A 24,009-nucleotide genomic window follows, 5' to 3' on the forward strand; every position below is an offset into this window, starting at 1 on the left:
AGTAACGGCGTTACTTCCAAATTACATTTCCATGAAGAAAGGTAGGTATAAAATAAATAGACGGTATTAGCAAAAAATTTGTAATAAATGAAACATATAAAAGTAATGACAATACATATACATAACAAATTTTATGTATCATTTATACATAGTATTAATAGCACAGTCTTTTGATTAGAACTTAATAGTTTACTTTTGTAATGAGATAAAGAGGTTAATTAAGAGGTCTTGAGGTCTCCTTCGCCGTAATGCCGTCAGCCCTGAGCCTAGACAGCAGCGACTTGTACACGCCTGGTGAAAATGGAAGTACCACCCCACGTTCCTGTATTTCACCTAGAAATTATACAATACAATTGCAGAGCCTAAATAATCTTCATGTCATTTTATTGCGCTTAATAAAAAAAACTATAGTAAATAATTAGTTAGTTATTTAAGAAAAATAAAAATTAATTTAATTTTATGAAGAAAAATAAAAGTAATTTTTTCTAATAAAATTAAATCAATTTTTATTTTACAACTTAGTTTTTGAATAATAACTATCGTGAATCAAACTGTATTGTAATTATTTAGTCGTCTTTGCTCACGTTTTTAATTCAGGGATTCTCGATTAGTTTCGAATACAAACATCATCATCATTTCAGCCATTAACTGTCCACTGCTGAACATAAGCCTTCCCCAAAAGGGAAGTTTTGCCAATAGTTGCCACGCTTGGCAGGCGAGTTGACAACCGCAGTTAGGTTTTTAGAGATATTTTAAGAGGAATACTGCTGTCAATGCTTCTACCATTAAATTCCATTATTCCATCCAATCTCATTCCTTTCATGTGTGTGTCGTAAGATTGTCTCTTACGACACACACATGAAAGGAATGGGTAGCCTATTCTATGTCGGGACCACATGGCCATTCGAATTGAATAGGAGCCCTTATTCATGAGCATGATTCACGACCGTGTCGTGTGTAACACTGCGCGAAACTAGTCGGACATCCCCGAATTAAAGTAAAAAGTAACCGTGAGTAAAGGCTACATAAATAATTACAATCCTTTCATTTTTGTTTAAATGTTTTCTTATGTGATTACTTATTATTTTTATACATTCATTCATATGCAGGTGATAAAATTGTATGAATCTAGACAGGTTCATACCACTGAAGGTATGTATTTCTGCTTGACAGGCAGACAGTGTAAGTTTATCGAATATCCTAATTTAAACGGTTTTATAGGCGTTTCTTGCATCAGGCTTCGTGTTCGAAAGTGGTTATAGTCGCCTGTTTTCATCAAATAGGTCGACAATTTGTTTGTTATTAAGCATGAATATATGATATTTTCTGTGGGTGTTGTAAAAGGCGACTAAGATAACTTAATCGTTGAGGGATGGGCAACAGCGTCCCTCTTAAAACTACACCAAGGCGGTTGTCAACCCGCCTGCCAAGTTGCCACACTTGGCAATTTGGCTAACTTCCTATATGGGGAAGGCCCATGTCCAACAGTGGACAGTTAATAGCTTATAAAATGATGATGATAATTTAATAATAATTCAATTATTTATATTGAGTTTCCAAGAAGTAAAATTTATTTACCATCCAAAACCATTTTAGCGGCAATTGCAGTGGGTAATCCGACGGTACGTGCCATAGCAGTGTGGGATGCTGGATCTCCCCTGACTGTCATGGTAACTTCTCGTAGTTCCTTCCGTCCATCACTCCACGTTACACCCAATTCATGTCTGAGTACTACAAAATCTGTTTCGTCTTTTTCTGCAACATTCAAGTCATGAAGAAAATTAATATAAAACGCAAGAGATAAGAGAGTTTATTTGACCTAGTAATATGTTTACCCAGATTTAGTGACCCCAAAGTCTGTGAGTTTGAACTTGGCTAATATGGCCAATTACTTTGTCTATATAAATTTTTGTCTCACTTGGATGATAGAAGTTACTGTTAATAAAACAAATTACTTCAAGAAACGGTGATAGGTTCGCCACCTGTCACGTTGAATGCAAATATGCTTGGCGAAATGTGAGTATATCTAGTATTACATTGAATTTAAATTGAAAATTTTTCCAAATAAACTTGAGTCACAAATCCATAAAAACAATTTAACCACCTATAAAACGCACCTAATTGAAAAACAAGAAAAATTTAGAATGTCCCACTCAGACTTACTTATAGAATTTCTTTAGATAAAACCTTTTTTGGCAGAAAATAATTTTTTTACAACACAGGGGGCAATTGAGCATGCGGTTCACCTGATGACCGGCTTTTCTTGAAGATAATGATGGCATATCGATTCGGAAACACTGCTGCTGGAAGTTGATTCCAAAGAGTGGTTGTGCATGGAAGAAAGTGCCTTGAAAAACGCACGGTGGAAGACCGCCACGCGTCCAGATTGTTGGGATGAAATTTTAGTTTATGGTGGGTTGTACGTATACTTACCTATTATTATTAACCTTAGAAGACTGCTACCGATTTCACCTTGTAGATATTATCAAATTCTATTATAATAGTATTATATATCTACAGGTAAAAACTGACTTACCGAGTTGCAGTTTCTTGCTTAGATAAAGGCTAATTGTGTCCAATGGGGTCCCGCATTTTACAATGAGATCGTCACTGAGTAGGCCCAGTGACTCCAACGCTTGTGCACCTGTACTGCCAATGCGCTCTGCTAATCGCGTCCGTAGATTCTCGTAGAATATCGACTGATCCATCAATCCGAGTAACTCGCACGCGAATTGACGCTATTTAATGAAATAAAATTTATAAATTAATATTGGTTTTATTGATCAGGGATGAAATTAGTATCGGCTAGGTTTAAACCTTGTTAGTTAAAAATAAAATACAGAAAAATATGTAAAGACCTACCCAGGTGATATTAGGTCCTTCAGGATGAAGAGATGGATGTGGATTTGGATCTATGAAACCAAACAGTTGCATTGCTTTGATTGTTTCAGCAAATCCTGCATAAAGAAAAAAACTAAATTAGATTAAATATAAATTCACTTTATTTATAAGTAGATATTTATTATTTCAGCCATTAAATGTCCACTGCTGAATATAGGCCTCTCCATAAGGGAAGTTTTGCCAGAAGTTGCCACGATTGGCAAGCAAGTAGGCAACCGCAGCTAGGCTTTTAGAGATGTTTAAATAGGGACGCTGTGGCCCATCCCTCGCCCTCCCCTAGTCGTCTCTTACGACACCCACGGGAAAGAAAGGGGTGGTCCATTCTATGCCGGGGCATACATGGCAATATAATAAGTAGGTATATATTATCTTAAATTAATACTACTAACTTAATACAGTTGTCTATGATTTGTTATCACACACATTTACATCTATCTGTGACCATTAAGGATTACAATAGTGGATCTTTTTTATATATTAATTAGGTACTTTAGTTGAAGGACAAATCTATGCACTCTAACTCTAACTGACCTTTATATCTAATAGTTCCTCGGAACATAGTATGTGCATCTTCGATACCGTAGAGTGAAGAATATATGGTACTGTCCCTGTTGGGGAAACCTTCAAAAGCAAATCCAGGCAGGAAATCTAATTCGCGAGCGACTGACATCAGCTCACCGCCGCCTAACACTTCTACGATCTAAAACATCAATAGATACGTTTTTAATGGACGAAAATATTGGTTTAGCTTGTTGGAGAATCAGTAAGGGATGATAGGGAACGAAGTCAGGACATATTGTCCATTGTAACTTATTGTATTACCAGTAATTAGTCATGACGGCATCACTTAAGTATAACTTGTATAAATATTTAACTTGTATTTATCTCAGAAGCAGATAACTGTAGATTTTTTTAATAACATGCATTGAATGATGGTGATGAATGATTTAAAAAGAACTGCCGATTTTCTTGTGAGTTCATTGAGATGAAGAAACAATAGTATTCTCTATTGAAACAGAGAATACTAGTTTGCACTGTGCACTCAGCAGTATAATATAAAAAAAAACATTTATACAGTGACAATTTAAAATCAGTTTTAAGATATTAATATTAATTTTTGTTCTAATGTCACCACGACTCACCTTTCGGACGAGGACGAGAGAAAGGAATCGAAAGCAAAGGAAGAGAGAAGGTGAAAAGAATAAATACAGGATCACTTTATTATAGTTGTATTCTAGGGTCTTAACGTACGCAATTCTAATATCTTTAATACTCATAGTTTTATAAAATAAACTTTCATAACTCAAGTCGATTTATTAGATCATCTGAAAACTGTTATATTAATTGGATAATGTAGGCAGATATTTCATTACCTACATTCTACAGCAAATTACAAATTCTGTACAAAATACCAGACGGAGACTTTGTACAAAATTGTTTGCTTGGGCACCTTTGTCCTATTCGTATTTCAATCGTTAAGTAGTCGTGTTTGCATCGTTGTTTCGATTTGAAGAGTGGAATAAGGCAATAAATTTACAGGCTGCAGACATAACAATGGAATGGTCGTTACCATTCCTGATAATTAAGGTATTATGGACGAAACAGTATACTCTCTTATGTTCATGGTACTATTCATGTCTATAGGCGACGGTTGCCACTTTCCATCAGATAGGCCGTCAGCTTGTTTGCCATTTTAAGTTGCCTAAAAATAAAAATAAAAAAGATTGAAACCTAATTTCGCTATTTACAAAGAACTAAAGTGTTGTATTACCTGTCCTCTACTGAGATATTTTGCTCCAGATATGGTATTGAGCAGAACGCCACGAGGGTTCCACGAAAATTTATATCTCAGGGCATTGTCACTAAATTCTGCTGCTGGCAAACCTGGAAAATAATAGATAAAAGGACTTAGAGAATTCCACGCTTTTTATTAATTAATTGTTTTATGTAATAGGTACCAACTACCATGAGTGGCAGCAAACTCGATGGGTCAAATGATTAAAATTAGTAACTACATTACAGAATATACTGTGACGCTTATAATATCTCTCATCCATTGCAACATCTGACAGATCTTATGTTAATAGGGTTTACATAGATTAGGTAGCCTCAAACTGAATCTAAACAATAAACGCATTGTTACTGCTAGAACTATTTACTAAGCAGTAAGATTTTGGTTCCTATTTTAACATAGTTTGCCACACAAAAACTTGTCCCAAAATTTAAAAATAAATCAGTATCAGGAAGTAGATAGGTTTATGATTAGTTAGGAAAAATACAAAAAAAAGTTCTAATAATATTTAGCTTGATAACATTAATTTAGTTTAAATAAGTTGCGCGTCGAGAGTGGTAGAATCATGACACTACCTATCCCGATTAATTTGCCTATTGTCTAATTATCTAGCCCACTCGCACTTTAAAATATCGACTGACAAGGTTTATCTACCGAAACTGACCTACCTTTGGGCACACAATAATGTTTTCAAGAATAAAATATATTTTTTTTAGATAAAAAAGTAGGTATACTTGTGTTTTATTTTTGTGCTTAGTATTCTTAGAGTATTATTCTATATTAGAACCTTGATTATTTGTGTTAATTTGTAAAAGAGGTTGCCGTAGTATTGTAGGTAATTTTTTTTACAGCACGAGTTATATTATCTACTAGACGTTTCACGCTTCTATGTAATTCCCGTATATCATTCCCATTGGAACCCTTAATGAATCAAGTCTTATACTGCATTATATACTTAGATGATAACTACATACCTAATACCTTCATAAAGTTTCAGCCAATTCATTTGATCAATTATTTTATAGCATTTTTGTGATTTTTTACATTGATATAACTTTTTTATTTATGAACCGATTGAAATAAAATGAACAATAAATGTTAAGTAGAGCAACCTGCAACGTATTACTAAAAACCGCATTCAAATCCGTTAAACCGTTTCTGAGATTAGCGTGCACAAACGTACAGACAAAAAGACAAACAGATAAAAATTCTAAACATCATTGTTTTGGATTCTATTGCGTTCATAAAGCTCCCCTATAATAGTTTTTCTTATATAATCTTCCATGTACAGACAGTGATTAGTTACGATTTTATTATATGTATTTTTTGTGATGAAAAGCTATGTTATTTAGATTGTTAATTAAAAAAATAAACAGTAATATTTACAAATTTGTGGACATATAAAAATATTATACAGATGTCAAATTTCAGAGTTTTTCAAAAACATTAGAAGTTAAAAAAAAGTTGATCCCTGGCAAGTTATAACTTTGTCCATGTCGTGGTGCCGGCTTATCATTAAATTTTGGGAGAAGTTGTATATTAAAAAAATGTGAAAGGTTATCAACTTACCGCCGCAATACGAGATAAATGAATCGACCCTTCCGCCGTGGTTTTGAATATCATGAATACATTCTAACGCTAACAGATGATCTATGCCAGGATCCAGGCCTACCTCGTTTAGTAATGTCACTCCAGCTTCTTTAGCGCTGCAAATATAAACAAAATTTATTACATCTACGTCATATATAAAATAAAAATTAAATAATACTACCTAACCTTGACAATAAGGGGAAAAGGATTGTTAAAAATGGATGTAATAAGCCCGTTACTAGCACTATACCCTATCAGGTCGACCTACACATAGTTCCCCCTGTTAACTATTGTGATTTATTCTTGTTAAATTCATCACGATACGCTAATTGTTCTTCTTTCATCTTATCATATCTCACTGGCACCAAGCCAATGATTTCCTTTAGCGCAAGCGGGGTTATCAATACATTTAAAAATATCTTGACATTAGATAAGGAGGAAGGATTAGTAAAGAGGAGTTAGTAAAAGGTACTAGCGGCCTCATTTCTATCCTATCAACTCGACCTTTACGTGGTTACTCCTGAAAACCATGGTGGTTTATTTTCACGATGGACCACCGCCATCTTTTTTTTTATTGGTGATAATAAAATGGCTAACTGCGCTAACGGTATACACTGGCAGAGCACCAGTGAGGGGTGATAGGTGAGAATGAAAGGGCAGGTCAATTAACACCATCGTGATGAATACACCAGGAATTCAGCACGATGGTTTCCAGGGGGGCCACGTGGAGGTCGACCTGACAGGGTATATTGCTAGCAATGGGACTGATAGTCAACATAACTAACAATTCCTTCCCCCCCACCCCGGCTACCACCATTTATCATCCCTTACTGACAAGATCACCATTAAAATCTATTAAAAAAACCTTGACATTGGGGAAAGAGATTGATAATAATAGGGACTAGTAAATCAACTCCGTAAATAAATATACCCGGTCAGATTGACCTTCTTGCTGTTCCTCTTGGAAACCATAATATTTAATTTCTAGTAAAAACCGTTACGATTGGCTAACTGACTTGGCTTTGACCTATTATCATTCACCAGTACCCTGCCAATGTTCACTGATAGTGGATGCTGGAAACCATACCGTTTTTCTCCTTGACATTTTTATATGATACGTTGGATTCTGAATATATTTTGGTAAAGTTCATATAAAAGTAATTTATTATCTGTGCTCTTTCATCCTTATTATGTAAGTCACAATGTAAAAAAAATATGCAATTCATAAATAAATAAGCAGATAAATAAACAAAACTAGGGGTCAGTTTTGTCATTTATCTCTTAAATACCTCTGTAATTATAAATAAAATACGATGTATGTAAAGATACTTATTGAAATGTACTATACATTAAATTCGCCTTTGTGAAGAATAATATTGTCTACACAATATTATGCATAAACTCAAGGAATGTTATCGATAAAGGCCAAATATAGTATAGAAATATAACATACGTATTATGCAGTTCTTGTACTTCGGGGCGTACATAAGAGGCTGTGACCATATGTGCACCAGCGTTAATGCAAGCTTTCGCTACAGTTCCGTGCAAGTCATACGGCAGCAGCGAGATCAGCAGCCGTGAACGAGCTGCGAGCGAGTGTAAAGCCTCCTCGTCATTAGCTTGAAGATATTCCGCGCGTGCTCCGTATTTTTCAGCTAGAACATCGGCCTCTTCTTTTATTTGTGATGCTGTGAACAGATATTTTATATTGATGATCATTATCGAATAACCAAAAAAAAAGTGTCAACATTTAACAATAGGATGTTTTATAATTATGAGAAAAGGCAAGTTGGTTCAAGCATAGGAGTAAATATGTTTAAACATGTTTAAGGATGAAACCGACATGCAAAAATAGGACTCTTGATAGTTCTCTCGTTTTATTCACTTTTATAACCGATCATTTATAAAATTGACATTATATGATTATAGTCCATTTGAGATCTCAAGAATGTTCTTGCATGGATGTATGAAACAAAATATCAAAGCGAACAAGAGATCTTTCGTATTTTTTTTTTAAATGACAGCTCCGAATGATCTGTAATATCAATTGGCCACAAGATTTAGTATGCCAATATAGTTTATATAGTTCGTTTTACTAAATTGGCCCGATCGGGTATCGAAGTCGGTATCTCATTTACGCAAAGCAACTTACCCACCACTGCGCCATGGAGGTAGTCAAATCAATAATACTTGCGTGTATTCATAAAACTAGTTATAAAAGCTAATCTAACAAGAGATCAGGTCTGAAAGAGGAGAGTTTTAATGTACAAAAATGATATAGCCCCGCCCCATTATTTTATGTTGGTACTTGATTTTTTCTGTATACCTCTCAAGAGTAACCGTGAAGAAAAAATAAAAATTATAGGAAATGTATGAAGTCCGATACCAAACAAAGGTATACCTACCAATAGTAACAGCTATGTTTTTATCCCGAGAAAGATATTCCACTACTGGTGCAGAGACTAATCCACTACCCAGGATCACTACAGAGGTCTGCGGCTCGCCACCATCGACTGTGTGTCGGCAACGACTGAATTTGAAAATATAAATTAAATTGTAAACAGTTTGAAATATTATTTCATGTATCTAGTTGTTTAAAACAAGTTTATACTTACGTATTAGCCATACGAAGTTCGTTAATATACTCGAAAGGTGGTGTTAATTTTCCATTGCTGGTTATGATTGCCTGTAAATAACATTACAGAATGTTTGTTGTTTAATATATTCATACATATTTATATTCATTATTACAGATGTGAAATTACGATCTTTTATGTGAAAAACATCAAAAATGAAACAAAATTATATTGTCCTAATTTGTTTCGTTTGTTTTCTATATTTTGCTAAATCTGGGGTTGTTTAATGACAATGACAGCAAAATTAATGCATTAAAATTAGACGTTCAATTGTTACAATGTTCTCAAGCATACTATATGAATTGGTCGTAATCAAACATTCGATGCACGATGACCCTTACGGTCGAGAAAGCGATTAGATAAATGTAAGGAATAAAACTTAATTACGTTTACAATCTGTACATATTATAATCATATGCATACTATAACATAACAATATGTGTATACTCGTAATATGTATAATTTAGATAAAGTTATTTCTCTAAACAGTGTCTTACTAATATTACAAAATTGAATGTTTGTAAAGATGTTTGTACTCGATAACACTTAAACGGCTGAACAGATTTGAATGTAATTTAGTACTTAGGCACGTTATATCCTAACTTAATATGTAGTAATTTACGCGGAAGAACCACGGGAAAAAGTATTGCATAACTGAAACTATAAGTTGTACAAGAAGGCACACAGAAAGGTGGTTTTAACGAGAGTTTATAAGAATATTTAAAAGGTAATTTACCCCTTGAACTACAGGAGAAAAGTTGTGCTCTTCAAGAGGTTTAGTTGCATCGGAACGCAAGATATCTTCTGTGTACGGGAACAATAGATCGCCAAAAAAGTCTGTAGATTCACGCGGTAGTTGAGTCGGCATGTTGTCTATGGAACACACCAATACTCCAGGACCTTTGAAACTGGAATAACATATATGCATTAACTATATTATTTATATAAAGTACCTACAATTTACTCCATAAAAAAAGCAACGTGCAAACACGCACGCATGCACTTAATTATATATACTTACATATAAATATTTTAATCCAGAATAAAAAAGGGTTTTTTTTTGGTCGTATCGCTTATATATTATGAATCGTGAATAGATTATGATCATTCTCTTCGCAATTGATGGGGTTTACTCCCATTTCATAATAATCTTGTTACAATTAAAGATAGTGTTTTTAGGGATCAAAATCACTAGTTCATCACAGTTTTTGCAGTAAAACTCTACAATGTTAGCTATGTACTTGTAAATATATACATTTTTGTAGAGATATATATTACAAAATACTGGATATAAATTTGATCAATCATAGCTACTATCCCGTTTACTACATCATAATGGCACGATATTTTATTATTTTATCGTTACGATATACCTATATAAAATCAAATTAGAAAACAAAATGTATTCAATGATATAGTCCGTTATAATTATTATATTTTATCTGTAATAGATTAGGCATATAACGCAACACAGCGTATTGTTGTCATTTTTTGTGTATCATGTATCAGTTGACAGTTCATGTGCGCTGTAGTCACTCTACAAGTGTTTTTTTTAATAGATGTATACCCCGTCTGCGCTATCGGTATACGCTGACAACTCACTAGTACGAGGTAATGAATAAGAATGAAAGCAAGTTAGCTAGCTCAACGTGAAAAATACCACGAGAAAAAATCATGAAGGGGAACCGCGTGGAAGTCGACCTGATAGGGTATATTACACGGTCCAAACGAGAAGCTTAGTGTGCAAAAAGAGTCCAATTTAGATTAGGGTATATTGCTAGCTATTATACTGAAAAGAGATTATAAATGAGGATAAAAACAGGTTAGTAGGTCCATTGTGACAAATTCATCAAGAATTAACGAAGATAGTTTCCTGGAAGGATTATGTGGTCAAGCTGATAGGGTCAATGCTCGCACAATCTCGACTACTTCCGATACTTGACTATGCCGACGTCTGTTTTTTGGATGTGACTGAGGAGCTTCTAAACAAGCTGGAACGTTTACAAAATCTAGCTATTAGATTCATGTTTGGTCTTCGTAAATACGATCACGTGTCTGCCTTTCGCAACCAGTTAAAGTGGCTCCCTATCCGACTTCGATGTGATATGCACATCCTTTCTTTCCTTTATAACATACTCAATAACCCCAATTCTCCATCGTATCCTCCGCTCCCGGTATAAATTATTACCACCACCAGTCCGTCCTAAACGCTCCTGTCAAATTCAGTCCAGGATGCTCGAACTTCCTGTGTATAGGACACATTTTATGGGCAACTCTTTCTCGTATCGAGTGGTCCAGTTATGGAACAAACTTTCTTCCCACATACAAGAGAGTCTCTCTATTACCCTTTTTAAAGAAAAGGTTGAAATCACATTTTCTTTCCCTTGAGTAATATTTTTTTTTAAACTAAATTTCTAATGTAAGTAGTCATATAGTATATTCATTTATTTTAACTTTTATTATATAAGTAGGTAGGTATTTATGTAATATTTTATTATATATTTTAATATTTCATTTAACTGTATATTTGTTTATGTAGTAATAGTTGTAGCACTTCAGCTGCCCGCTAACGAAATGCTTTCTTACTGTATTGGGTTGACTGGAAGAGATCTTTGTCAGAGATAAATCCACCCTTGCTCACAACATTTATAAATTTATTATTATTTTGTATATAACTTACAAGTGCAAAGTGCGAGACATAATATCCCCATTACAAACAATTCCATCCTCTAAAAATGGGTTGGGTCTTTAACCAATAGATAATCAACAATAAAAAAATTCTCACCTTTTAGTATCCTTGTTCCTGTCAGCATCATAAAGACAGAAGGGTGTGTCGATAGTGGTGCACTCGTTCATGAACTCTATGGAACCGCCGGGGTCCGCAGATATGTCACAGATGCCCAACATTCTATTATAAAGAAAGAGATATATTGTTATAAAAACAGATCGGTTACTAAAACACGATTGATAAAAAGCAGGTTTTTGATCAACCGTATTTTTAAATAAACTTCTCTTTCCATAATGTAAATTTTTAGGGCTTTATCTTTTGAAAAATACCTTATACATTCATAGTATACCTACAAACTAATGTTTACTAGCTAATGTTTATAGCTTTATTATACGTGAATATGGTTATGTAAATTATTATAATGAAAACATGTAATATAGTTTTCCCAACTGTAGTTCCAAGTAGGATCCGCTGACTGGAAGTTAAAGCTTTTTATACAAGTATTTATTTTTTACAAAAATAAAATATCATTAGATACAAAATGTTTTAAGAAAATATGATAACCTTCTTACCTATGTGGTAAAGCCGGGGCGCCAATGCTCTTCGGCAACCACGGAGTATGCGAGGGGAGCAAGAGGTGCTTTGCATCAGGTATTGTAAGCAGCTTCGGACTATCTACCGCCCAGTAAATACAATTCACTAGTACTGACGTATACGGCGCTATCTGTTTGTCAAATTGTAATAGAATATATAAATAATATAAAGTCTTCGACAACTAGTAACAAAAGTTATTGAGGTACTTTTTATTCTTACCTCTTTAAAATATTACTTATTTATATGTTTTATTTGTAACAAATATGATCTCTGTCCAACTTCGGATAATTCTTTCAATAAAACTTTTGAGTTCCCAGAAAAGTCAACGTCCCCGTTCCGTTTCTATATTACGGAGATGTTGGCTTTGAAAGAAAAAAGGAAAATTTTATAAAATGTTTTTTTAAGGATATCAAATTTTCTGAAGATTGAAAACCATAAAAAGTTCACCGAAATTAGACAGAAATCGCATATAATATAATAATATATAGTAGTTATCTGAGGCTGGCCCTTAATTTTGACTGATATTATTAAAAACTAGTAATTTTGGGGGCAAAATCTAGAATCTATGTTATTCTAGAAGTAAATTTTTCAAATTAGCTGATTTTCAAAGTCGTTACCTATATATGAGAATGAAATTGTTAACGATTTTTTAGATTTACTACTTAAATGTGATTGAAAGTTTATAAGTATTGAATAAATATAATTAAATAAATAAATATTTTTATCTTTATTTGTATTTTAGGTGTGTATATAATTTTAATGATTGATAAATATTGACATGGAAACAACTGTTTTATCATATTCGGTCGCTTCTAATGCCAGCATGCTAATTGGACATGGGTAATAATAATACACAAATATCGGAAACAATTCTTATCAGAAATGGATTCTACTTATTAATGAAACAATAGCCTAATTTACATACGGTTTGGGCAAATGTGGAAATATATCGTTCAGGATGCTCTTCATATTCTTGAGGATCATAACCTCCACCAATCCTTCTCACCAGATGGTGTCGTCGACGTACTTCGCAACCATATATTTTATTTGGGCCTAAGAAATATTGCAAATGTATATGAGAAATTAAATATATATCAAAGATATTATAAAAATTCTAAGTTATTAACCATAAACAACCAATGTACTAATATAGGACATGGATCTCTCCTTACAAAAGAAGGATTCTAACCTTCTATTACCATTATAGAATTTTGCACTTAGTCGCCTCTTAGAGATTCATATAAATACTTTTGTATATTCACTTTTAACATATAGCGATTTTAATTCCATCATCACTTTACACTAGTTACCTAATTGAATGAGTTTAAAGTTGAAAATTGAATATAAGAAATAATTAACTTACTTCCATGTTCAGCAACTTTCCTTAACATCTCTGGAGGAACATATTCATGAGGTAGCTCGTGGAATATTTCTTGGCTTCCCTGTATATAAGTTTTTATAGTAAATAATAGGATAGAAAATATCCTCAATTATTATATACTAATAAAAATAATAAGGTAGCGACTCTTTTGACTTTAACCATCGAGTTAAAATTTTAGAGATTATACGATATAATCATCATGAAACTTCCATTTTCAATTGACTTCAAAAAGAGAGGTTCTCAATCTGTTTGAATTTTTTAAGTTTGGTATCTCATAACTTCTTTGTTTCAAAACCAATTTGGATTTTTTTTTCTGAAAGATTATACAAATTTATTCCATAGAAATTTTATCCAAATCTTTTCAATAGTTTAGTTTTTAGATCAAAATAACTAGTTTTGTCACAACAGAAGTAGGTTTTTTTAAGACACAATCTTTAATTATTAAATCAATACTTTATTTTAAATCAACATGATTTTATTACAATTTGCATTTCTAAACAGACGATTTTATCTATTCTTACTAATACATATTATAAATGTGAGTTTGTTAATTTCTTGTCTCATTGGTTATTTTTATCCAGGTCACGCAAACAAAGTCACTAATACTAGTGTTATCATAAACTTAAGATTTGTACCTGTGAAACATTTCCTGATCCTGTAAATATGAATGTGAGAGGTCCGAGCGATCTAGGCATCATGCCAAGCGCAATTTCATACCCTGCGTCTCTGATGGCTTGTCGCGCCATGCTCGAGTTACGATAATTGTGTGCTGGACCTATGTGCTGAAATTTTTATGTTAAGTTAGGCAAAAATTCCCAATATTGCATTCTGTAGTAGACCATATGAATTATCGCATATTATATTCTTATACCAAAAACATTTAATTATATTTAGAACATTACAAACTATTATCTTATTACTTTTACTTTTGTGTTTCAGAAGTGACGTTACGTTACGTTCAGTTCGTATATAACGAAGGCTGTTTAGAAGATTATAATTTCAAACCGCTGTCCTCGTACGAATAGCTTCGTCTTTTCAGTATTCAGTGTATATTATTACATTATTACAAAACAAGTACATTTTATTTACATTGCATTTTCTTATATTTAAATCTCAACTAGACACGAAATAATATAAAATAGTAGTGGAGACTAAGAAGCTAACTGAATTATTCAACGTTTTATGATTTATGATGGATGTGGAATGTTACAGGAGACTAATAAAATATTTAAATATTAAATAACATTATTGGTCTCCTGTAACATTCCACATCCATAAGAAAGAGGTTGTACACGGCCATAGACCTACAGCTCAATTAAATAGAAAAATAAACTGACTTGTGTCACGTCACTAAAATAATCGTAGTAACATTGCACGTAATAAAATATTTAAAATAATAAATAACATTATTGGTCTCCTGTAACATTCCACATCCAGGTTGTACACGGCCATAGATACAGCTCAATTAAATAGAAAAATAAACTGACTTGTGTCACGTCACTAAAATAATCGTAGTAACATTGCACGTAATAAAATATTTAAAATTTTATTATTGGTCTTTTTTAATTTAGAATTTTTTATTAAAACTGAGTCCTTAATCAGTCATATCATACCATATACTAAAAAAAATATTAATTTTTGAATAGAAATAAAACGTGTTTAAATAGCTAATAAAATGTTACGAAAAAATACTAGTAGATACTTATAAATATCACCATTTTTATGATTATCCAGGCGTATCGCAGATCATGGAAATTATCGTGTTGTAAAATTTACCATGAATGGTGTATGATGCCCCAGAGCCAGCAGTCGTAAACCCAGCCCGTGTAATATATTGATCATTCCAGCAACTCCTGCATACTTTCCAAATGCGACCACCCGGTTTCCCGCATCATCCATCAATTTCTCATAATCAATTAGACGAATGTTCTGAAAAATTAGTTTAGTGTTTTAACAAACTGACTGTTAGAAAACGACAACAAAGATAGAAATATCGGATTTCATTTAATTTTTATTTAAGTACCTACTTAGGATAAATTTTACAACAAATATATGTTGAGTATATTTTTCGGCAAATAAGTATTCGTATATAGATCGTGGATTGGAGGTATATATTACTCTGACATGTAAACCACAAAGTTTATGAGTTGGAATTTAGTTAGCAACAAAAACTTTGCAGGTCGTTGTAAATTGACATGATTTAAACTTCTGACTAATTCTTTAGTGACGAAAAACACGTGGACTTATCTAGTGTTATATCGATGGTTCACCAAATTGGTTTATAATAACATTTATGGATAACAGTGGTAATAAAAATGTATACATTACCTTTGCCAAAATGGCGTCCAGCATAGGCATATTTGCCTCTTGAGCCTTAATCGTGTGCGAAAAAAAACAATATGTTTTGTTTGGTATAAGCAAATCAATCGGGGTCTGTTTTACTCCAAATATTACACTTGCTTCGCTGATGTCCTCTTGAACTATTGCTCCAGCGTTTATGTATGACTGAAATTAGATAATAAGTATAGGAATTATTACAAAGAGGATGTTACATGTGATGACATAATAAGATCGACTCTCCTTTTTATTTCCAAGGCAAGAACTCTTTTAAGGGCAAAGCAATAAACAGAGTTGTGACCATTTTGTGTTACCGTGGCGCACTCACGAGTAATTGTGTAACTCTTTTATATACTTTTTTTGTGTATTTTTTTGTTACTTTAAATATGTACCAATAGCTAATGTTATTTGTGTATTGTAAGTGATGCAAATAAATTATATATCTATCTAAGAACCTACACAGGAAACACAACACAACATTACCAGTACAATTACTTCGCAATTATCTATGAATTTCTAAAAAACAGTTGACTATTTTCAAAGTTTTAACTGATTATTTAAAAAGTGCTCTCACAAGCCAATATCATTAATCATACAACATGTTGCATACTAAGATTGCATATAAGTTTACCACAAAAAACTTTCCACCAATTTTATACCTACGGAATTTACACATGCCGATCCTCAGTTTTTCATAAGAAACGACATTGATATACTCATCGGAGCAGAGTTATTTTTCCATATTGTTAATGGAGAAACTATCTCTTTAGGATCTAGACGACCCTCTATGATTAAATCCACATTAGGGTGGCTGATATCAGGTCCAGTAGACGTTTTGGCGCTAGCATTAAATACTATACGCAGCTTTGTAGAAATTGCCTCGGCACGTTCAAATACTTTTTTGCCATCTAAATTCAAATTTTCAGCTACGATATACTATAATATTATTATATTATATTAAGTATATTTTTACACGATTAACGTTTTAATCCGTTATAATAGCATTTTTTATATAATCAATCAGAAACATTGAAAATTATTTAATTATTGTAGAAAACCGACATCTAATTGGGACGATTGCCACACTTCGTCAAGTTAATGTTATGAATATAATATATTCATCACTTATAGGAACTCTTATGGCAGTTTTAAAAAGTACTTTCGGATTTCTTTTTTAATTTTGTAGAACAAATGTGAATAAAATTAAAAACTATTCAGGTATGAGTTCGAATTACACAATGAGGATTTTGGTAAAGTAGTCGGGCAATGTGTTTTGTTATCTTCTAATGTTCAATTTATAATTAGTTATAATTATTTTTAATAATATTGTTAGCTAATTATTAATTTTATTTTATTATAACTTATTTTTTATTATTTTTTTGTTCAGCTTTCTTTGTGTGTAGGTACGTACTAATCAATAAATCACCTGTATTGTGATATACATGCACAATATGTATGTAAATTGCTTAGGTTTTAGAACGTGTAGCCAATAAGTACCTTTAGGTAGTAAGTGGACAATGAAAACAGTACCTGCATGGGGTAGGCCCGTCGATTCGAAGGCTGCACTATTACTGTGACACCTTGTCGAACTAGTTTGCTTACATTGGACGGGGAAAATGGCGCCCTTCTCTCCCATACTGATTGATCTTCTCGACGTATTGCTATGATCTTCTTAGGCTAAAATTTCATTTAAGTAAATAATAATTGTTCTAAATAAGTTATCTAATATTCGTCTTTTCGTAAGCATCAATTTTTTACCCAAATTACATATCCTATATAATCAAATATCATTGCCATTCTTGTGATTATAAATACACTGGTATGCATCTTGTATCAGAGGTATACTGACTATATATCCCACAGACGGTAAAGTGACGTTAGGTTACCACAGGAAGACTTTGTACAAAAGTCGATTGCTTGGCTACCTCTGTCCCATTTGTGTTTCAACCGTAAAGCAGTTGTGTTTGCATGGCTGTGTTTCGGTTTGAAGGGTGGGATATGGCGTGAATTTACTGGGTACGGAGGAATAACACCTGAGTCCTCAGGAATGGCAACGCCTGGGGGGTATCATGGGCGAAACAGTATACACTGTTATGTCCATGGTACTGCTTATGTCTATAGGCGACGGTTACCACTTTCCATCAGGTGGGCCGTCAGCTTATTTGCCATTTTAAGTTGTATATAAAAGAAGGTACCTCTACATAAAATACTTCAAGAAAAGACTGAAATCACATCTTTTAATCAATTGTACATGATAATTCCATGCACCTATACATATGTATATATATATTTATCTATTTACTTATTTATTTATTTATTTATTCATTAATTTATTTATTTATTTACATATTTACTCACAATAGTGTTTGATGTATTTACATTATTTTCACTGGTACCTTTTCTGCACTGGATTACCCAAATTAAATCATTTTCTCTCTAACTACACTGGGTTGGCTGGAAGAGATCTCATTCAGAGATAAGTCCTCCCTTGCTAACAAGTTGTTAAACTAATCGTCGAATATTAACTGATTATAAATACTGTTTAAGTGCAATAAAGAATATAAAATAAGATCTCTAATAAAAATGTCTACAATGAAAATGCCTGATGAACTATCATTTGAAAAATTTTAGACTCGAAGACATCTGTTCTAAAACTTTAGTAGTCTAAATATTTCACACCATTACTTATCTCTTAACATGTTACAATAAAACTTAATTTAAAGTTAACCAAGTTATATTAATATTATCACAAAACACTCTCTAAACGAAATTAATATCTAATTAAAACATTCAGTTATGATTTATACCACTATTGAACATCAGTAGTTTACTACGAGTATGTTAATCAGATGTGTATTATTACAGATTATTTTAACACTAATATACCAAGTACATGAAACTAATATTACTGGTTATTTCAAAATAAAACTAGCCATTTATAACATAAATATTAGTATTTTATATACTACTTAGGTACATTCTACAAAAAATATACGATCGGGTCAAATATTCGGTTGTTCAAATTTTCATTAAGTGGAATACAATTGATATGGACTAGACGTTTTCAAATAATTTTAAAGTACTAAAATAAAAATGATTTACATATTCTTAACCGACTAAAAAGGAAAAGGTTCTCAATTCAATTGTATTTTTTATGTTTATTACCTCATAATTCCGTAAGTTTTAAATCGATTTGAAAAATTCATTTTTTATTTGAAAGAATATAATAATAAGATAATTTTTTTTATGGAATAATAATAAAAAGAATTTTCAGATTGGTTCCATAAAAAAATATCAAAATATGTCGCGTAGTATAATTTTTAAATCAAAATAAATGGTTTCCTCCCAATTTTTTTTTAGGGGAGCACAATTTTAGATTTTATGAAAACCGAAAAATGTTTAGGGTACAGAATTATTTGTTATTAATTAGACAATTTCGAATACTAACATAATATGGAAACAAGAATAGATTATTATTTTTATGGACAAAAGTCAAATAATTTAATTAATTTTTAATTATAGTTGAATATTATTAATTATGTATCAAGATTTCACGTACCACTACATTTTCATCTGTATCTTCTTTTTTGACATAAAGAGTTATCTTTCTATGTCTTTGCCAACTTCGTAAATATAAAATCGGATTAATTTTTTTAGTAAGATACGACATTTTAGATATAATGTATTAGAACACAAATAGATGCACTCTAATTGATCAATATAGAGCGACTGCAGAAGCACTATATCATTATATCATTGAAGTACTAATGAATATCGGAAAGTATATATAATATCGTAGATAAAGATAAACATAAACAATAACATCTCATTATTGAGTCAATTAGTTATGACGCTACGCTGTTAAATATACTCGTAGGTACATAAAGTTGTCGATTACAAACATTTAGTCGACTGGTTACAATACTACGGTCGCTGTTAAACATAGGTATAGGAAGTTCTCGGTCACAAACCCTCATGATAAGTGCATGTCAAGAAGTGTAAGATGATTTTGATTATTATAGATTAATATTATTATTATAGATTAAATTTTATAACTAATATAAATAACTAACTAATATATAAATAACACTATGATAATAAAAAAAAAATTATATATAGAGTTTGCGCTAAATATCAGAGGACAATAAATAATAGGAATCGAGTGATGTTTTTAGTAGCAAGACAATTTTTATTAAGGTGACAATTCAGTAACAGATAGGTACAATAAAAAAAATTAACTACTTATATGTCATATAAGTCCTAATGATGATTTAAATGACATTGGAATATCACAAATGTAATGAAATAGGTAGAAACTTAAAAATAAAAAAAAATATTATGGCCCAACTATTCCATAGGCACTTATGGATACTTAATATCTTCGAAATTTTATTTATATAAAAGGTCACCAGATAGCAAAAATAAAATATTGATACAAGTTTATCTACCTTTTATTATTATTTTTTTTCAATAGCAGGATATATAAAAAAATATATTTGAAAAATTTTGAAAGGCATTCCTAAGCCTACTTACTACCTATTAATTAATTGTAATGTGCTGAACTCCTAATTGTTTAAATATATCTATTAAAAAGCCATATTTATTTCTGACTGACTGTATCCCACGGAGATCTCCAATCTCGTAACTCTTGTCTTTCATTTTTATACTTTTATCTATATATATATATTTTTAATCTTCTAAAATTACTTTACATCATATCAATTAAAACGTTTATCAAGCTTTTATCACAGCGTTATTATCTGTAGCTAAGAGCTTACCAGTTTCATTCAAAGTAAATTACACAGTATAGTGTTATTCAAAATTCTGTATGTATATTTTTACTATATAAAAAATCAAATAGTATCTATAGGATAAACAAAATAATTTACTAACCTTTGCTGTAGAATAATATACTATTTGTTTTACTAACTGACTCTTCTTGCGAAGAGCCGCCGATTTGTGTAACATCTTTCAGGTATTAGTAATATTATATTATTTGTCAATGTAATGGAAATAAAAAAAAAAAACAAAAAATAATACACAATTATCGTGCGTCTTTCGTAGCAGGTTACACATCAACTCGCTCTTAGCTTCACACAAAATAACTAAGCTCCTTCGAGACAATAATATTACATGTATATTTCATTTTATCAATCTTGTGATACTGATATGACCAGTAGCCTATTGGATCATATTTGGTTGTTGTTTACACAAACAGTAAAATCTTTTACTGAGATTCGTAGATATTTATATAATGTAAATGAAATAATTATTATATACTAGCGGCCCGTCCCGGCGTCGCACGGGTAGACATTTTTACATTTTAAAAAGTGGCCATTAAAGCTGCACACGCGACGAAAACTTAAAAATTCATTTCCCTTCATTGCTCTGCTCCTATTGATCGTAGCGTGATGAAAAGTATACTATAACCTGCCCAGGAGTATGAAGAATAATTGTACCAAGTTTCTTTAAAATCCGTCGAGTAGTTTTTGTTTCTATAACGAACCTCCAGTCAGCAGTCTCCAGAGTAGGCGTCTTGAACATCCCGGGCGCGGTAACAAAGCAAGATGCGCCACGAGCATTTCTATACCACAATAACATTTATTTCAACATGAAATCAGTATTTCTGCTGGTTTACTTTAAATCAACTGATTCGTTTATTGTAAACATTTTTATGCTGATGTCACTCCTTCTAATAGCAAAATTGATTACTGACTTTACATTGTCAGAAACTGTAACAATGATCAATCATGTAAAATTGCGTTTGAATTAAGGAATTATTTGTGTACCAAATATTGTGTTACTTTTATAATACCTGTACATTATGTAAATATAAATATTGATCTATATTAGTTATATACAAAATTGTATATATATTGTATACAAATATGTAAAAAAAATATAATCCTTCTATTAAGGAATTAAGTTCGCTTTTGAGGAATTCCTTAATAGCGCGAAATCTGTAGCGGGCAAAACTTTCCACATCTATCTGCCCTGGCGCTCGTAGAAAGTTTTTTAATTATGAAGTAAAAAATAAACCGACAATAGATAAGAAAACATATCTTAAAGTAAACATATTTTTAAACTAGTTGAAAGTTTAAAATCCCTGCCGAGGTTTTCCTGAAATTAGATAAATTAGAGTATGGGTTCTTCAAAAACCCCATTGTTGCAGGAGCTATGCTTTACCGTAAGACCGGTTGTATGCTTGTTTGCAACCTTCGTGGTATAGAAAAAAAATGGATAAAATGTGATTTTCAAAAAATTTTATCTTTGAAAGAATTTGGACTTAGATACAAAAAAGCATATTGTTCTAATTTAGAAAATAAACTGTGCCATGTTGGCCCTTCAGATGTAGAAAGTTTCGAGCTCTTTAATGAAATCGAATTATTACTACTGTTTATTGATCATTACACTATGCTATTTTAAACTATTTGTTTTCGAATAAGTTAATTTCAGTGTTGTTTTTTGTCCACAGCGCTTAGCCCTTAATTTCCAGTCATTATAGCATACAGTTTTGTCTTGTGGTTTTATTTATCTTGTTTCAGTGTATTTTTGAAGCAACAGAACATATTGAAATTCATTTTAAATCTTTTTTATCTAAAGAAAACAAAAACTATTTTAGAAATATTATAATTACGAAACCCTCGGCAAGTGAGATCAATTCACATTTGACTGGTTTTTTATATATTTGTTTGTATAGTATTACGAACATCCTATAATACCTATAGTTTCTAAAACTAAAAATTTTTGAAATAACTGCAAAGTTGTACTTTTTTCATTTTCGTAACCCTTTCTGTCTTACAAAAATACTTTCTATCCGTGTACCTATTGCTTCCCAACATCATATCAAATTGCATGATTTGGTCAGATCCGAATTTTCATATCATAAACATATTATTTTAGTCATGCGCCTACTAGAATATGCTAGGAAATTGATTGCACACAGACGTTTTATGGGCTAAAGTCGCCTGGGATAAAAATAGGAATAGAAATTTCTATGAATATTAGGAATGGGTGAGGGAGGGGGGTTATCGCTAATGGTATACACTGACGGAACAGTGAGTGATGATATGTCAGCTAACCCATCGTGATAAATAAACCTGGAACTCGGCACGATGGGTTCCAGCGGCGATCAGGTGGAGGTCGACCTGGTTGGGTATATTGCTAGCGATGGGGCCCTTAGTCTCCATCAACAATCCCTTCCTCCTTGGGGTAAGATTAATAATTATTAAAAAATGATAGTTGAATGGTATCCCGCCTGTGCTATCGGTATACGTTGGCGGGGCACCGATGAAGAATATTGCACCAAATTCAGCAAAAAATACCCATAGGGTGTATTTAATAATTACTGATAATCCCTTCTACCCTCAATAGGTAATGAGGACCTTTTATTAATGAATGTATGAAATGGTGCACTCACCTATGCTAACGGTATACAACAGGCACCAGCTCAGAAAGCTACACTACGTAGCAATAATATGTAGTTATGGGTTAATATGTATTGATTGGAGCAAAAAGAATACTTAATAATAGTAATCTAAAAAACCCTTTGCTAGCAATGAGCGAACCGCGTGGAAGTCAATCTAATAGGGCATATTGCTGGCAATAGGACTGATTTTTTTTAATGGATAATAATGGAATGGTAACCCGCCTGTGCTAAAGGCATACGTTGGCGAAAATATAACTAATAAAGAAATTACTTATAACCGGTAAATATCTTTAATTTTAATTTATAATTATTTCAGCCGTTAACTGTCCGCTGCTGGATATAAGCCATCCCCATAAGAGGAATTTTGCCAGTAGTTGCCACGCTTGGCAGGCGGGTTGGCAACCGCAATTAGCAACAACCATTCTTTGGAATCAACTTCCAGCAGCAGTATTTCCGAAACGATACGACAACATAACCTTCAAGAAAAAAGTATATTCCTTTTTAAAAGGCCGGCAGCACACCTGCAATGCCGCTGGTGTTGTGGGTGATCATGGGCGACGGTAGTCACTTACCATCAGGTGAGCCGCATGCCCGTTTGCTCCCTGCATTGTAAAAAAAAAA

General features: G+C 32.3%; 1 protein-coding gene across 2 annotated transcripts; it reads right to left on the reverse strand.

Annotated features, from left to right (window-relative positions):
• Nucleotides 1–66: 66 nt before the first annotated feature.
• On the reverse strand, nt 67–21,117 carry LOC113512405 (alpha-aminoadipic semialdehyde synthase, mitochondrial). 2 transcript variants are annotated; one of them, XM_052900168.1, is made up of 20 exons: nt 20,853–21,117; nt 17,490–17,636; nt 15,951–16,127; nt 15,399–15,551; nt 14,258–14,404; nt 13,605–13,683; nt 13,167–13,294; nt 12,220–12,371; nt 11,705–11,827; nt 9,656–9,827; nt 8,899–8,969; nt 8,689–8,813; nt 7,737–7,971; nt 6,263–6,399; nt 4,673–4,785; nt 3,433–3,601; nt 2,863–2,957; nt 2,537–2,738; nt 1,579–1,755; nt 67–333 (listed from the first exon to the last, which is right to left on the reverse strand). In XM_052900168.1, exons 1-20 carry the CDS (start codon nt 20,925–20,927, stop codon nt 215–217), a joined length of 2,796 nt encoding a protein of 931 aa, XP_052756128.1. In that variant the 5' UTR covers nt 20,928–21,117; the 3' UTR covers nt 67–214. The 2 variants fall into 2 exon arrangements, with proteins under 2 accessions (XP_052756128.1, XP_052756127.1); XM_052900167.1 differs by lacking the exon at nt 20,853–21,117 and adding an exon at nt 19,519–19,693.
• Between the last annotated feature and the right edge of the window lie 2,892 nt (nt 21,118–24,009).

Source organism: Galleria mellonella, unplaced genomic scaffold, assembly GCF_026898425.1.
Source record: "Galleria mellonella isolate WM207_F2 unplaced genomic scaffold, CSIRO_AGI_GalMel_v1 utg64, whole genome shotgun sequence".
NCBI lineage: Eukaryota > Metazoa > Arthropoda > Insecta > Lepidoptera > Pyralidae > Galleria > Galleria mellonella.

What these genes read in the sequence shown, in the direction of transcription:
- LOC113512405 (XM_052900167.1), bottom strand. Translation starts at nt 19,629, where the DNA reads ATGTCGTATCTTACTAAAAAAATTAATCCGATTTTATATTTACGAAGT. An exon ending in TTTCCACATTTGCCCAAACC is followed by an intron (nt 12,372 to 13,166) that starts GTATGTAAATTA and finishes TTTGACAAACAG; the next exon opens with ATAGCGCCGTATACGTCAGT. An exon ending in AATATCTCAGTAGAGGACAG is followed by an intron (nt 3,602 to 4,672) that starts GTAATACAACAC and finishes TTGATGTTTTAG; the next exon opens with ATCGTAGAAGTGTTAGGCGG.